This window comes from Neovison vison, chromosome 2 (genome assembly GCF_020171115.1).
Source record: "Neovison vison isolate M4711 chromosome 2, ASM_NN_V1, whole genome shotgun sequence".
Lineage (NCBI taxonomy): Eukaryota > Metazoa > Chordata > Mammalia > Carnivora > Mustelidae > Neogale > Neogale vison.
Genome location: NC_058092.1, coordinates 50,740,751 through 50,755,682, shown reverse-complemented (window position 1 = coordinate 50,755,682; position 14,932 = coordinate 50,740,751). Strand labels below are relative to the sequence as shown.

At 38.4% G+C, this 14,932-nt stretch overlaps 1 protein-coding gene across 2 annotated transcripts in view; it reads right to left on the bottom strand.

Annotated features, from left to right (window-relative positions):
• The window catches only part of PATJ (PATJ crumbs cell polarity complex component), a 367,374-nt gene that overhangs the window by 338,002 nt on the left and 14,440 nt on the right, over nucleotides 1-14,932 (bottom strand). For both annotated transcript variants that reach the window (XM_044238351.1, XM_044238352.1), the window contains exons 5-7: nucleotides 13,714-13,853; nucleotides 7,669-7,858; nucleotides 4,815-4,943 (exon numbers count right to left, since the gene is read on the bottom strand). In XM_044238351.1, the coding sequence (XP_044094286.1) occupies nucleotides 4,815-4,943; nucleotides 7,669-7,858; nucleotides 13,714-13,853 (459 nt within the window). The remainder of the gene's footprint in view (nucleotides 1-4,814; nucleotides 4,944-7,668; nucleotides 7,859-13,713; nucleotides 13,854-14,932) is intronic.

Here is a 14,932-nt window from a genome sequence, read left to right as displayed (position 1 = left end):
AGATTGCCACAGTCAACAGTGAGCATTAATATTCAAAACATGAGTACATTTTAATTAAAAGCAATAATTCCCTTTCATTCTTTTTTTTTTAAAGATTTTATTTATTTATTTGACAGACAGAGATCACAAGTAGGCAGAGAAGCAGGCAGATAGAGAGGAAGGGAAGCAGGCCCCCTGCTGAGCAGAGAGCCCGATGTGGGACTCGATCCCAGGACCCTGAGATCATGACCCGAGCCGAAGGCAGCGGCTCAACCCACTGAGCCACCCAGGCGCCCCCCCTTTTATTCTTTTAAAGCTATGACCAGTCTACATGAGCAACAACTTACAAAGGCTTAGAAATGCACAGAGTCAGTTCAAGAGATCTTAAATGCCATTAGCTGAGATGAGAAGAGAGCGGGGATGGCTCCCTTTCCTATGTTTAGGCCTCACTGTAGTCCCTTACAGGAAAATGTCAATAATTCTGTTGTTTCTAGAGCTGGCTATTTAGATAAGCTTAGACCAATCCTGGACAAAAATACATCTGGAAAAGAAAAACATTAAGATGAACTTCAGATAAATAGATTTAAGCCATAAAAGACACATTTAAGAGTTAAACAGATGTGGACTCAATCTTGACTTTGTCATTTCCTAGTTGAGTAGCCTTGGGAAATTTCTTAACAGTTTCCATATCTATAATTTGAAAATAAAATTTACGACTGTCTTCAGGATTACATAAGAATAATGTATATTAGGCAGATAACAATGTCTGGTATAAACATTTGCTTCTGCATCATGACTGATGGGCATACTCTAACCCCCTCCTTGATGACCTGAAATAGTGACAAGCCCTTCCAGTAAAGGCTGAAAATCAGACCTGGGCCTTTCCCAACAGTGTCTCAAAGGGATTAATTTGGGAAACTGCACATCGTATTCTCCTTGTGACAATTCTTAATGCACATTAGGATATTAAAAGCTCAGAAAATTCTTACAGTAAAAAAAGTCTATTTGATTTTGTTTAACTTGCTGTTTTCTAAATTTATCTAACCCTTTGTTTTTCACAGTAACTACTCCACTTTGCATCTTGAAAAATGCTACTCCAGCAAACAAGCCGATAAAAATTGCTAAGGGGGAGGGGAGGGAATATGAGAAAAAAGATCAAAATACTCCAGAATATCTCATTCTTTTTCAGGTTACAAAAAATTTCCAAAAACCCTTAAGAATATATTTTCTGTCACAAGTTGTGTTTTAAAGATCCATAAAATGACAATTCTCAGCCTTTTTGGTCTCAGAAACACTTCACATTCTTAATTATTGAGGATAGAGAAATGGGCTTTCGTGGGTGTTGGATATGTTCATTTTCTTCACCGAGGAGACAGATGGTATAAGGGTGAAAGCTTATGTGCTACCTTGGCTAGGCAATGGTACCCAGTTTTTTGGTCAAACACTAGTCTAGCTGTTACTGTGAAGGAATTTTGGAGGTATATATGATTAACATCTACAACTGATTGATTTTAAGAACATTACCCTTGATAACAGGGGTGAGGTGGGAGGGGCTCCATCAAATCAATTGTAGGCTTGAAGAGCAAAAACTGAGATTTCCTTGAGAGAAAGGAATTCTGTCTTAAGACGGTAACAGAAATCCCACCTGAGTTTCCTAAGAAATCGTGCCAACCAGCCCTACAAATTGTGAAGTCCAGACTGCGGTATTAACTCTTGCCTGAGTTTCTACTCTGCTAGCCTGCCCTCTATATTTCAACTTGCCAGTGAACATATGTCAAATTTATTAAACTGTATACTTTACCTATGTGCAGTATATTGTATATCAATTATATCTCAAAAATTACTGGGACTCTCAAAGAGCTTTTGTTTATGTGGTTCTCTCTGTTGTTATCTACTAAATTAGAAAATAGCACAGGGGCCCCTGGGTGGCTCAGATGGTTGGGCATCTGCCTCCAGCTCAGGTCATGATCTCCAGGTCCTGGGATCGAGCGCCACAGCAGGCTCCCTGCTCAGTGGGGAGGCTGCTTCTCCATCTCCCTCTGCCTCTCCCCCTGCTTGTGCTCTGTCTCTCTCCCTCTCAAATCAATAAATAAAATCTTAAAAAAAAAAAAAGGGAAATTTTTAAAATATTTAATACATATACTATACTAATATGTATTTCTATATGTTGATATATACACTTTTTATTTTGAAAATAAAAGCTGTATTTTCTACAACAAAATGGTGAGAAGAGTGGTATTTTAAAATATTTTTGGAAATCCCTTCAATAACTGGCTTAAAAGAAGACAACTGGCTTTGCACATCTGCTTTAGCATTCAGTACTCTGTAATATGTTGTTTTGGCTGAAGTATATAAAGAAAATCTGGCCTCAATTAGATACATAGTTGGAAAATGGAGGAGTATTTTAACAGCCCTTCAAGTCTATTCTTCTCTGATAACACACCAAAACTTGACAAGTTGTGGATTCTTAAAGATCCGTTGCAATGTGGAATCTGCAACTTCATCAACAAACTTTCAAATACTATCTCATTAACATCTATTGATCAATCTTGAATCCTGAATGGACTGTTTACCTATATAATGTCATACCACACACTGATCTTCAGGAAATACTGATCCACAGACTCACGCAGATCTTCCAAATATTGACATATTTCATTATATAATATTGTAAAAATCATTACTAATATCAGCAATAATCTAATCAGAAAAGTCTTTAAATATTGGAAAATGTCAAGCTCACGACAAAACACAACTTTTCCAGAATTCTGATTTTTGCTTGAAAGTTCAAATTTTATCATCACCCACAAATGCTGTCAGCTGTTTTCCCTGAAGTGACAGGCTTGCTTCATTCATTTTCAGAGAAATGTCTGCCAAGCATCCAAGTCTGAATAAACATAATTTTTCTGTCAATTACTCTTTCAAAAATAAAAATGCTATTCCAGACTGGTGGTTGCCAGAAGTTGGGGGCGGGGAGATAGCAGGTAGGCAAAATGTGTGAAAATGGTCGAAAGGTACAAACTTCCAGTCATAAAATAAATAAGTCATTGGGATATAATGTACAGTGTGGTGACTATAGTTAACAATACTCTATTGTATATATGAAAGTTGCTAAGGCAGTAGATCTTAAAAGTTCTCATCACAAGAAAAAAAATGTAACTATGTGTGGTGGTGGATGTTAACCAGAGGACTGTGGTGGTCATTTCACAGGATAAAACATCAAATCGTGTTCTACAGCTAAAACTCATGTAACATTATATGTCATATTTCAGAAAAACTTTTTTGAATGAGAGCTAAATATTTTAAATTTTTGTTCATGTTTTCCATATAAAAAAGTGGCTAGTTCGTCTCACAGTTATTTTTCTCAAACCAACCGTCGTAACTCAGTATGTGGCACAAGTGCTACACAGTATATGTCCCATTCTGTCACTCAATATTAAAAAGACATGCAAAAAAAAAACCAAAAAAATAAATAAATAAGTAAAAATAAAAAGACATGCACTGGGGCTCCTGGGTAGCTCAGCGGGTTAAACCGCTACCTTCGGCTCAGGTCATGATCTCGGAGTCCTGGGATCGAGTCCTACATTGGGCTCTCTGCTCAGCAAGGAGCCTGCTTCTCTCCCTCTCTCTCTCTGCCTGCCTCTCTGCCTACTTGTGATCTCTCTCTGTCAAATAAATAAATAAAATCTTTAAAAAGAAAAAAAAAAAAGACATGCACTGAAATGTCAAAATTTGCCAGAAATAATCATTTTTTTGCTGCACTTTCTTAAGACTACTCTTTTGTTGCAACCACGTGGTGGAGAAGAACACAATGACCACCAGCATGGTTTGCTGCCATTTCCTTGTCTTAATCCCACAGGTCCCCTGCAAGAGTTTCAGGGAGCCCCACAAAGCAAACTCTGAAAGCAGCTTCTCTAAATACAAGTGGAGGCTGAAAACAAAAATATTAGCAGCTCCACAGTTTGTGTAAGATGAAACCTGAAATAGAATAATTTACCTCAAAGCTGCATTTGCAAGTCCATTTTTTCTTATGCTTATCAGAAGGGATATATCTGTAGGTAACTAAATATCAATTAGTGAAATTTACATACTATTCTGGTTATCATGGACAGTTCACAAAACTATGGCCTCACTATTAAGTGGCATCATAACTAAATTTCTGGACTACTTTTCTAAAAACTAAATTCAAAGTTTAATATTTGCTTCAATGTAAAACTAAGCAGAAATAGTTCATAAGTTTTAAAATGGTCCGCTTTTAGGGGCATCTGGCTGGCTCATGTGCAGCATGTGACTCTTGATCTCAGGACTGCAAATTCAAGCCGCATATTAGGCACAGAGCCTGGTTTAAAAAAAAAAAAGGCCCACTTTCATTTTAAACACTGCTAAATACTGAACTGTAGTCATTTGACTTATAATGCAAGAAAACTGTAATTCCAGTGAAATTTACCACATACAATATTAGGGCAAATGTTTATAATCACTGTACCTTCTAAGTTTAGCATTTATGTGCTTGAAAGATAGATACACTGGGAGAGAATACAGATATTCAAAATACAGTATCTATTAACACCTCTTCAACAAAAAATATTGTCCTCTGATGGAATCAAGAAGACTGTCAACCACAAGCCAAGAAAAAAAAAGTTGACTTAGGAAATGTTTCTAATAAAGCCAAGTGAGTATATGTTAACATTCATGGGAATAAAAAATATTTTTAGCAACACATAAATTCTAGTTATGGAATCCTATATCCTTATAATTCATGTTATGAAATTACATTTCAACTCACACAATTTAAACTGTATGACACCAAAATGAGAACAAACAAGTCAACTTACTCGATCTGCTAATCCTCCAGGAACGATCGTCCTCACAACCACACCACTTGATTTTCCTCCGACTATTCCAAAACCTAATCCAGAGCCATCATTAATGAGCTCAACATCTTCAATATGCCCCCAATGAACCTACAAATCAAGGGGAAATAAAAGCCAAAATGTTAGTGAAACAGATACTTACCTTTCCAATACAATAATTACTAAAGTAAAAGATATACCACAAATTGAACATGCCTACAAGTAATCAGGGCAACTTTCTGGAGGCTAGGATATATATAAAGATGATTAGATGGCCCCCACCCTTGAGAATCATATAACCCAGTAGAAAGATAATCTAAAACACAAATAATTAAAATGAGACAAGAATACTGAATCATAAAACATATAGCTCAAAGAGGATAGAGACTTGCTGCCTCATTCTCCAGTCTGTACCCAGTATCTAGCACAACGCCCAGCACACAGGAAGAACAAATAAGTATGTGTTTACCTGAATTGAAAGAGAATCTCAAAATATTATAAAGGATGGGTGGGGGGTAGAAATAAGAAGTCAAATCCAATGAAGAGTTATGGAAAGCTTTGAGGAAAAAGTCACGTGTTAATTGCACGATAGGGAGAAAAAAATGAAAACACATATCCAAGCAAAAGGGAAGACCAAAGAACAAAGTGGGACCAAATAACAGAATGGGTCAAGACATGGTCAAAAGATTGGATTTAGGGGCACCTGGGTGGCTCAGTCATTGCGTGTCTGCCTTAGGCTTGGGTCGTGGTGCCAGGATCCTGGGATCAAGCCCCATGTCGGGCTCCCTGCTCAGTGGGAAGCCTGCTTCCCCCTCCCCCACTCCCCTGCTTGTGTTCCCTCTTGCTGGCTCTGTTAAATAAATAAAATCTTAAAAAAAAAAAAAAAAGATTGAATTTACTTAACTGGATAAGCAAAGGAATAACTGAAGGTTTTAAAAAGGAAGGAAAGGGATGCCTGGGTGGCTCAGTTGGTTAAGGGTCTGCCTTCGGCTCAGGTCATGATCCCAGGGTCCTGGGATCGAGCCCCTCATCAGGATCTCATCGGGATCCCTGCTCAGCAGAGAGTCTGCTTCTCCCTCTGCCTGCCACTCCTCCCTGCTTGTGCTCACGCTCTCTCTCTCTCTGACAAATAAAATCTTTAAGGAAAAAAAAAAAGGAAGGAAGGACAGGAACAAAGCAGTGGTTTAGGAAGATTATTGTGGTAGCAATATGAAGGATGAAATGCTGAGGACATGAGGTAAAGAGACTAATTAAGCAGGCTCTTATGTGGGAGAGGAAAGGCAGGCCCCACTGAAGACATAAGCAATAGGACTACATCAATCAGACTGAGAGACGTTAAGCCTTTTCCCTCTAACTAGTAGGCTTCCATCAGGAATGTGCAATAGAGGCGCCTGGATGGCTCAGTTGGTTAAGCATTCAACTCTAGGTTTCAGCTCAGGTCATAATCTCAGGATGGTGAGATCAAGCTTCTGGCTCTGTGCCCAGCAGGGACTCTGCTTAACATTCTCTCGCTCTCCCTCCGGCCCTCCTCCCCACCCGCTCTCTCTCCAAAATAAACAAATCTTTTTAAAAAGAAAGAAAGAAAAGAAAAGAAATGTACATTAAATTGGAGAATAAAATTCTCCATCTCAAGCTCAACAGGGTATATTTACCGGTTTTACTATTATACTGAGTTGGAAGGTTAAAATATTATACTAAGTTGCAAGGTTAAAATAACCAGGGATATTAGGATACATAATAAATCCAGGTCTGAAACAATATCTAGTATCTGGGAAGTAACAAGTTTTGCTAAAATATGCCTGAATTAAGGATCACAGCTAATATTCATAGAGTGTATATTCTGTACCGGGCACTGTGCTTAGCTCTTCACGTGCATTCTCAGTTAATTCGCATTTGAAATCGTGGATGCGGTTACGAGTTTCAAGGAAAAGCAGAAGAAAATGAGGAGCGGAGCAATCAAGGAAACTTCCTGATAGGACACAGCTAGGAAGTGGAAGAACTGGACTTGACCCCACCTTAGCCTGGCTCCAGAGCCCCTGTTCTTAACCACTATGCAACGCACTTTCCCACTTTGTTCATTGTATTTATTATGTAAATTGTGCTGTATAAATATCACTGATTACAACAGGGAAAATGTCTATACGTTAATTTGTGTTGTGACCTTGTACTATATCCAGACGTTCTATTGTTTCTTTCACCCCAATGAATGAAAATTAATCAGCCAGCACTTAGTGTTATAAGAAAATAAGATTTATTAGCTTGCATTCTGAAGATGGAGGCCAAAATCTGTAAAACGTTATAAACCAAGTTGAAAGATTCCCAAAAGAGACATAAGCTTTTATTCTTTTAAATTGCTCAGTATACACGTTTACATGAAAAGGAAAACTTCTGTAATTTTACAGTGTCAACAACCTAGTCATAAACACCCAGTATCATTTACAAAAAATAATGTTTTTGAAATAAATAAAATAACTAAATCTTACTGAAGATACTCAACAGTCAATCTCCAATAAAAACTCTCAGCTTAATTAAGGAACTGCCTACATCTCCAAGGAACACAAGACTCTTTCCATCACCAAATAAGTTATGCATAATACAACAATTCACCTTCTACATTAAATAATAACCTTAAATAAGGAGAACCACAGGACACTGAAAAAACAAAACAGAATCTTCTGTGAAATATCTTGTTTATTATGCTAATGCTGTATTTAGAGATGTGATCATCTTTCCTAAAGTATGACAAGTAAAATAACACCTCCTAAATGTCTTTACACTTCTTAAGATCAGTAGCATTAACTCAAAATTAAGTTATTTTTCCAAATTTGCAACTCACTGTTTCAGGCAGCGTAGGATCAGTTAGGCTGGCAGAGGTTTTTGTGTGGGCCAGTTCCCTGGCCACAACCAGACGCAGAGATCCAGTGGTTTGTTGTAATAACGCAATCGCTTGCTGATGGGAAATGTTCTGATCCAGTGGTGTGTCATTAATAGCCAATATCTGGTCATTTTCCCTTAATCTTTGATCCCTTGATAGAATAAGAAAATTCTGTTATAAATGATATAATAGCATCTTTAAAAAAAAATCTATTATTCAAGCGAAGCCATTTATTTCTTATGGCACTACTTCACTTAGGACAGTTATTCAAATAATTACATAACAGAGCTCTTCAGAGTGCTTCTCATCAAAGCACTTATTAGCTAATTAACCGATTAAGTAGTGCACCTGTAAATGTGTGCATGCACACATGCCCGTGCGTGTGTATACATACACACAAAACCATTCGGCTACAAAAATAACCAAAAGCAATGTGTGGGGCCCCACAGCTAAGGTTTTGCGAATAAGAACACTGACCCCATTAGTGCATAAACCCTATACTACTGAACCCCTTCCAACCTGACTTCAGCATATACCACACCGGGACAAGTGTATCCTCAAATTCACTGATAACTGGCAGGAGAGTCATCCTGTCTCCATCAGACTTTGCTTCTCTGACATTTGTCAACTGTCAGGCCAAACTCTCCTTGAAAATCAACAGATGTTACTTCTAAATCTGTATTTAAGCCCTTTTCTCTGACCCAGTCCCCAACTGCCCAACTGCTAACCAAAGTAAAAATAATAATAATAATAATAACTGGGGTTTTTTTTTCCAGATTTTATTTATTAATTTGAAAGAGAGAGTGAGAGAGAGCATGAGATGGGAGAAGGTCAGAGGGAGAAGCAGACTCCCCACGGAGCTGGAAGCCCGATGAGGGACTCAATCCCGGGACTCCAGGATCATGACCTGAGCCGAAGGCAGTCGCTTAACCAACTGAGCCATCCAGGCACCCCAATAATAACTGTTTTTAAAAGAAATTAGTAGGGCGCCTGGGTGGCTCAGTGGGTTAAGCCGCTGCCTTCGGCTCAGGTCATGATCTCAGGGTCCTGGGATCGAGTCCCGCATCGGGCTCTCTGCTCAGCAGGGAGCCTGCTTCCCCCTCTCTCTCTGCCTGCCTCTCCGTCTACTTGTGATTTCTCTCTGTCAAATAAATAAATAAAATCTTTAAAAAAAAAAAAAAGAAATTAGTAAAACCTTAAGGAAAAAACCCCACTATTATAGTTACTATTTACTGAGCACTTGTTAGGAGCCACAAACTGTGCTAGATGTTTTACAGGCATCATCTCATTTAATCTTCACAACCGTCTCTTACTTAGTTACAGGGGAACCTGGGGGGCTCAGTCAGTTAAGCATCCAACTCTTGATTTCTGCTCAGGTCATGATTTCAGGGTTCTGAGATGGAGCCCAGCATGTTAAGCCCTATGTCGGGCTCCGCACTCAGCATGGAGTCTGCTTGCCCCTCCCTCTGCTCCTGCCTACACTCTCTCCCTCTCTGTCTCAAGTAAAATCTTTTTTAAAAAGCACTTATATTTTACAGGCAAGAAATTAAAGCCTGGACAAGTGTAGCATCTTATCTTAGTCAGCAGACTCTGAACCATACTTTAGGATTTACTCTGGTTTATGTATTTGACTTCATTATCTCCATCTAAGGCAGATCCTTATCTAATGCCTAAGACCAAACTTTCAAAATTTCTCGAGGTTTATTTTGCTAGGTTCTCTTTATGCTGGTATCACCCAACTTGAATATGTATAATGATTATCTGAGATTACTGACCAATAAGGAGAGAGCCAAAGGAAAGAGAACAAATTCTTGTCATCATAGTTTCATAAATGAACATTATTTACCTTCAAAATACAAAATCCCCCTGAGAAGGGGTTTATCTAACTCATTAATCTAATTCATAAATTCAGAATCATGAAAACTCCATTATATTGCCCCTATCTTTCTTAGGTCACAGGAGATTCAGCAAAACTTTATAGATCAGAATTTGGTAACTTTTTTTTTTTTTTTAAAGATTTATTTATTTAAGAGACAGAGTAAGAACTGGGGGAAAGACAGAGGGAGAGGGAGATCTCTGGCAGATGCCCTGCTGAGCATGGAGGCTGACGCGAGGCTCAATCCCATGACCCTGAGATCCTGACTTGAGACAAAATCAAGAGGCTGATGCATCACCAACTGAGCCACCCAGGTGCCTCTGGCAACTTTTTAAAATTATTTTTAAAGCCTTTACTTTAAAATTAACTAAGTAGGGGCGCCTGGGTGGCTCAGTGGGTTAAAGCCTCTGCCTTCGACTCAGGTCAGTATCCCAGAGTCCTGGGATCGAGCCCCGCATCGGGCTCTCTCCTCACCAGGGAGCCTGCCTCCCCCTCTCTCTCTGCCTGCCTCTCTGCCTACTTGAGATTTCTGTCAAATAAATAAAAAATCTTTAAAATTTACTAAGTAACCTACACCCAACAAGGAGCTCAAAATTACAGGCCCCAGATCAAGAGTTGCATGCTCTATGGACTGAGCCAGCTGGGTGCCCCCAGAATTTGGTAACTTCTGAGCTCAAGGACACAGGATAAACTTGGTTGGTATTCAAAGGCCTGTGCATGTGGTCCCCAAGGACTCCTTCCAACTGGGTTTCTTCTGCACATAAACCCTTTTTCCAACTATTCTGATCTACTCTTTCCCACTCAAACATGTCTGCCATTTCCCTCTCTTGTGTAGACTGTTTCCTCCATCTCTGACGCCCTTTGATTCTGCTCAGCCAAATCAATCTACCTGCTGCGATCCAGCTGAGTGTCAATCTCTCTCCCACCCTCCCCATCACTTACCTCATTATCACGGGGATCTGACCCACTCATTTACCGGATCTGACCCACTCATTTACCACTCACTGAATATTCATTCATACTAAGTAGGACATGGACAGAGCTAGTTAAATCCTACTAACCTGTAAGTTTTCTGAGGATAGACACTCATGTTTTAGATTCTCTTTTGAAACTAACAAGTTAGATGTGAAAACATCTATTTTTTAAAGTCAAAATCGTTGATGTATCTCCTAATAAATCAGGTACCATTAAAAATGCTGCTTAGGGACACCTGGGTAGCTCAGTTGGTGTAGCATCTGCCTTCCACTCAGATCATGACCCCAGGGTCTTGGGACTGAGTCCCACATCTGGCTCCTAGCTCAGCAGGGAGCCTGTTTCTCCCTTTCCTCCCCCTACTTATGTGCACGTGCGCACGTTCACTCTCTGACAAATAAATAAATAAAATCTTGAAGTAAAAATAAAAATAAAAATGTTGCTTATACATCCTGGGGTACCTGGTGGCTCAGTTAGTTGAGTGTCTGACACTTGATTTCAGCTCAAATCATGATCTCAGGGTCGTAGGACTGAGCCCCACAAGGGCTTGCAATGGGCATGAAGCCTGTTTGGGATTTTCTCTCTCCCTCCTCCTGCCCCCTCATTTGCTCTCGTGCTTTCTCTTTAGAAAAAATAAAAAATAAAAATGTTGCTTATACATCCTTTTTTTAATATTAGGAAAGACTTATTATGTTGAGCTAAGGATAGAAAACTATATATGCTCCATGACCTTGTTTTTATAAAAAGAAAACACTCTAAAGTATTTCCTAGTTATCTTAGGGTAGTCAAAGTCCTAGAGTTCACTTATTATATTTCTGTATTTTGTAATTTTCTATTATATGTATGTATTGAGAACATTGCTTGTGAACCTTTCCTGAGTCCTACATTTCTTTTTAAATGTAACCACTACGGACGATACTAGAAATTACTTCCTTTCTCCACCTCCAATGTCCTTCTTTCTCTGACTTCTTTACCTAAATTCCTATTCACAGCTTGTTCATTAAAGAAAACTTCTTAATTAATCCCAAATGAATGAGATGTTCTTGACTCTTTTCAACCCTGATGTAACTCATTTTGTGTAAGTTCTTAATTTACTCACGTTCAAATCTTCTATTTTCTGAAAATCAATCTATTTTAATCTACCTCCCCCCCTTACCCAATAGACTACCAGGACACTGCATTTCCTTCCAGTTAGTATCTGCTCAGGGAATATAACCTCAACCCCAGATAAACAAATTGTAGAGAAGAGAGATCTCCTGCAAAGTATGATTTTGATGCATTCTTAAGTTGAACAGAATTAATTTTACTGCTACTTTTATAATTTAACTCCCACATGCTATTTATATATATTGAATTCATATTTTTCATTTAAGGGGAGACAACTTGTCTATTGCAACTTTCGAAAATAATGGATTCTACTACTCTGAGAGCCAAAGGGTCTTAGGTAAGCTCCTAAAATAACACAGTTCTATGTGGAAAGTCCTCAGGAGAAAAGAAGAACTGATCATGAAAACCATTTAACATGATCTAGAAGGTCAAGTATGACCGAACCCACCTGTTTCCAGTTCTTTCTCGTACTCTCTTGCACTAAGCTCCCACAGCAGGTAAGTATCAGCCTCACTCCAAGAATAGGAGCTGTGTTCCTTCTCCCCATAAGACTACTGCTTAAGACAGTCTCTTTATTCCTGACACCTTCTGCTCTTTGCAGACTCCATTGTCTCAAGTTTCCCTCTAAGCACTGCTGTCTCTGGGAAGCCACCTGACTGCTTAGCCTTGGCCAAGGCTCTTTACACATTAACATATCAAACTTCTCTTTTGGAAAATGCTCACCTCAATCTGTAACTACAGACTTAGTACAGAATACCTCAGACATAAGTACTGACCACAACAAGATTGCACAACATTGAAGATACACTAAAAACTACTGAATTGTACACTTCAAAATGCTGACATTTATGGCATGTGAACTCTATACCAATAATAATTTTTAAGCTAAAAAAAAGAGGAAGGAAAGTTGGGCCAATAGAAGTTAAATAGGCTTTTTGTCAAGGGACAGAATAGCCTCAAATAAACTAAAGGTAAGTGACCCTAAGTCTGGACTCACCTAGGTTGACTAGGTTTGCCAGAATAGCCCTACTCTATACTTGCTATCTCAGGGTCATTAACAGAAACCCCCTCAGTCCCAAAACCCTCCCAACATGGACAATAAACCATATGGTTATCCTAACTATGTATACCCAATCTCCAGGAACAGAATTTCATAAATACATCTGACCACTGTCAAGATTCCTCAGAACATACTTGAAGAAATGCTGCATGAAATGGCAGAATAAAAGTTGCAAAAGTCATGGAAACCCATTATTTCTGAATTTTCAGGTGCAGAGCCTAGAACTGACCCCCCATGAATGGAGAATGTGAATTCAAATATCTATTATGAGCTGAGAGGTTTTTTTTTTTAATAATAGAACCACTACTGTTGCTATTATTTTAATAGACAGCAGCCACGTAATAAAGTGTGCCTGTTAAATGAATAATAAACAAAAGACCTGAAATCAAATAGAGAAAGAATAGAAGGCTTGAACATACCCCTTAAAATGCAAAAACAATGGCTCAGTGCAATAGGAGGGAATCACACAGATTTGAGGAGGCTTTTAACTGACAAGAGAAGTACAGAACAGTGTGATATGAGCACCAAAATAGTTGTTATAATTTTAAGTTTAATAAGCCACACAGTATGCAGAATGTGAAATTCAGTATTTCTATGTTACTGATCAGACGTAGCTAAGATACCACGTCCAACTGTGGGAGGGTATGGCAGAACGGAAAGCACACTAGCTTGGCCGTCAGACTGTCCTGGAATCGTATCATGGCTCACAGGTCCACCGTCAGTAGCTCTGTGACTACAGGACAAGCACTGGACCTCTCTGAACTTAGCCTTCTCACCTTCGGAAGAGGGTAACGGCACTACTAGCTAGACGGCCGCCACAAGTACATGTGGGAATATCTGCTCAAGGCCTGACAAATGCATGTGGAAAGGGAACATGTTAGCTGCTACGGTTAACTGCTTTTATTACTAGTTTCTTACTCTCTTCAGAATAGTGTTTTCAGAACTGTCAAAGAAAAGATTAGCAAAATGCAAAAGGAAACATCCCCCTCACCTGTCTACTACACTCCCCGGCTGTACTTCCTTCACAAAGACATCAACTTGTCCCAGACTGTGACTTCTCAGGGCCACCACACTGAATCCAAGGCCTCCAGATGAAGGCCGTTCTATATTGATATATTCAATTTGCCGGCCCTAAAGGGTGATTAAAAAAAAAAAAAAAGTCAATGAAGAAGATCTACCCAACCGTACACTTTCCAAAGAACTGAAATTGCTATTTTTGTGAGCAACACAAAAAACAGCTTCTCCTAAGTCATCTCTGTCCAAAAAAACTTAGCATTTCAGCAATACATTATTTCTGGAAATCCTCTCACTTGATTACTTTCAGTAGGACGTAAGAGGAAGTGTGCAGTGTTCTGCAACCTCAGAGAATCAGAGAGAAATTTTCACACTTCATTCACATTATGAGATGAAGCCCAAACTGGGTGAAAACTCCTGAGAAAAACAACTTTTTCCAAAGTAAGTTCTAAATTACTTTTTACACGGCATTCTCTAAATTCTCTTCATGAAAAAAACATTTTTAAATGAAGAAAGCAAAATAGATATCAAAAATACGCTAGTGTTCAGCCTAAGTTAGAACCAGCTGCATTTGTTAGGATCCTGTTTTTAATTTTATTGTGATGAATTAATATTCCATTTTATTAGGTTTACGGAAAGGCCCCCATTCAAATGGGCTGTATGTGTAATGAACAAATATTTGATTGCTTTAAAATAACTGCATTTATGACAAGAGAACTTCATAAATGTAATCACATAACAAAAGCATCACATAAAAATAATTATTAGTCAAATTAAGAGGATAGGCTTATAAAGTCAAAAAAGGAATTAGTATAGATTATTTAAATATTATACCTTAAACAGATTCTTTTTGATCTTAAAACTCGAATTTCATTTTTTAAAGACACCTATTAGAAGATGAGCTGAACAAAGACAAAACTAACACATCCAAAAATTCAACTGTCTATTTAATTTTTAATAGGTGTTAGGGATAAAACTGGATTACTCTCTCAAATGTTTCCTGAGATTTCCCAAATCATATTAACTCTAACTCCCATTAATTCTGTTGTGATAAAAAATTAAAAACCGTTTCAAAGGAAATTCTATCACTTCTTATAGACATCAATTTTCCTGTAATCAAAATCATAATCTTTCTTTTCAAGTCCAGATATGTGTCAAACTGGAGTAATTATCTAAAAACTCCTTACCACATACAG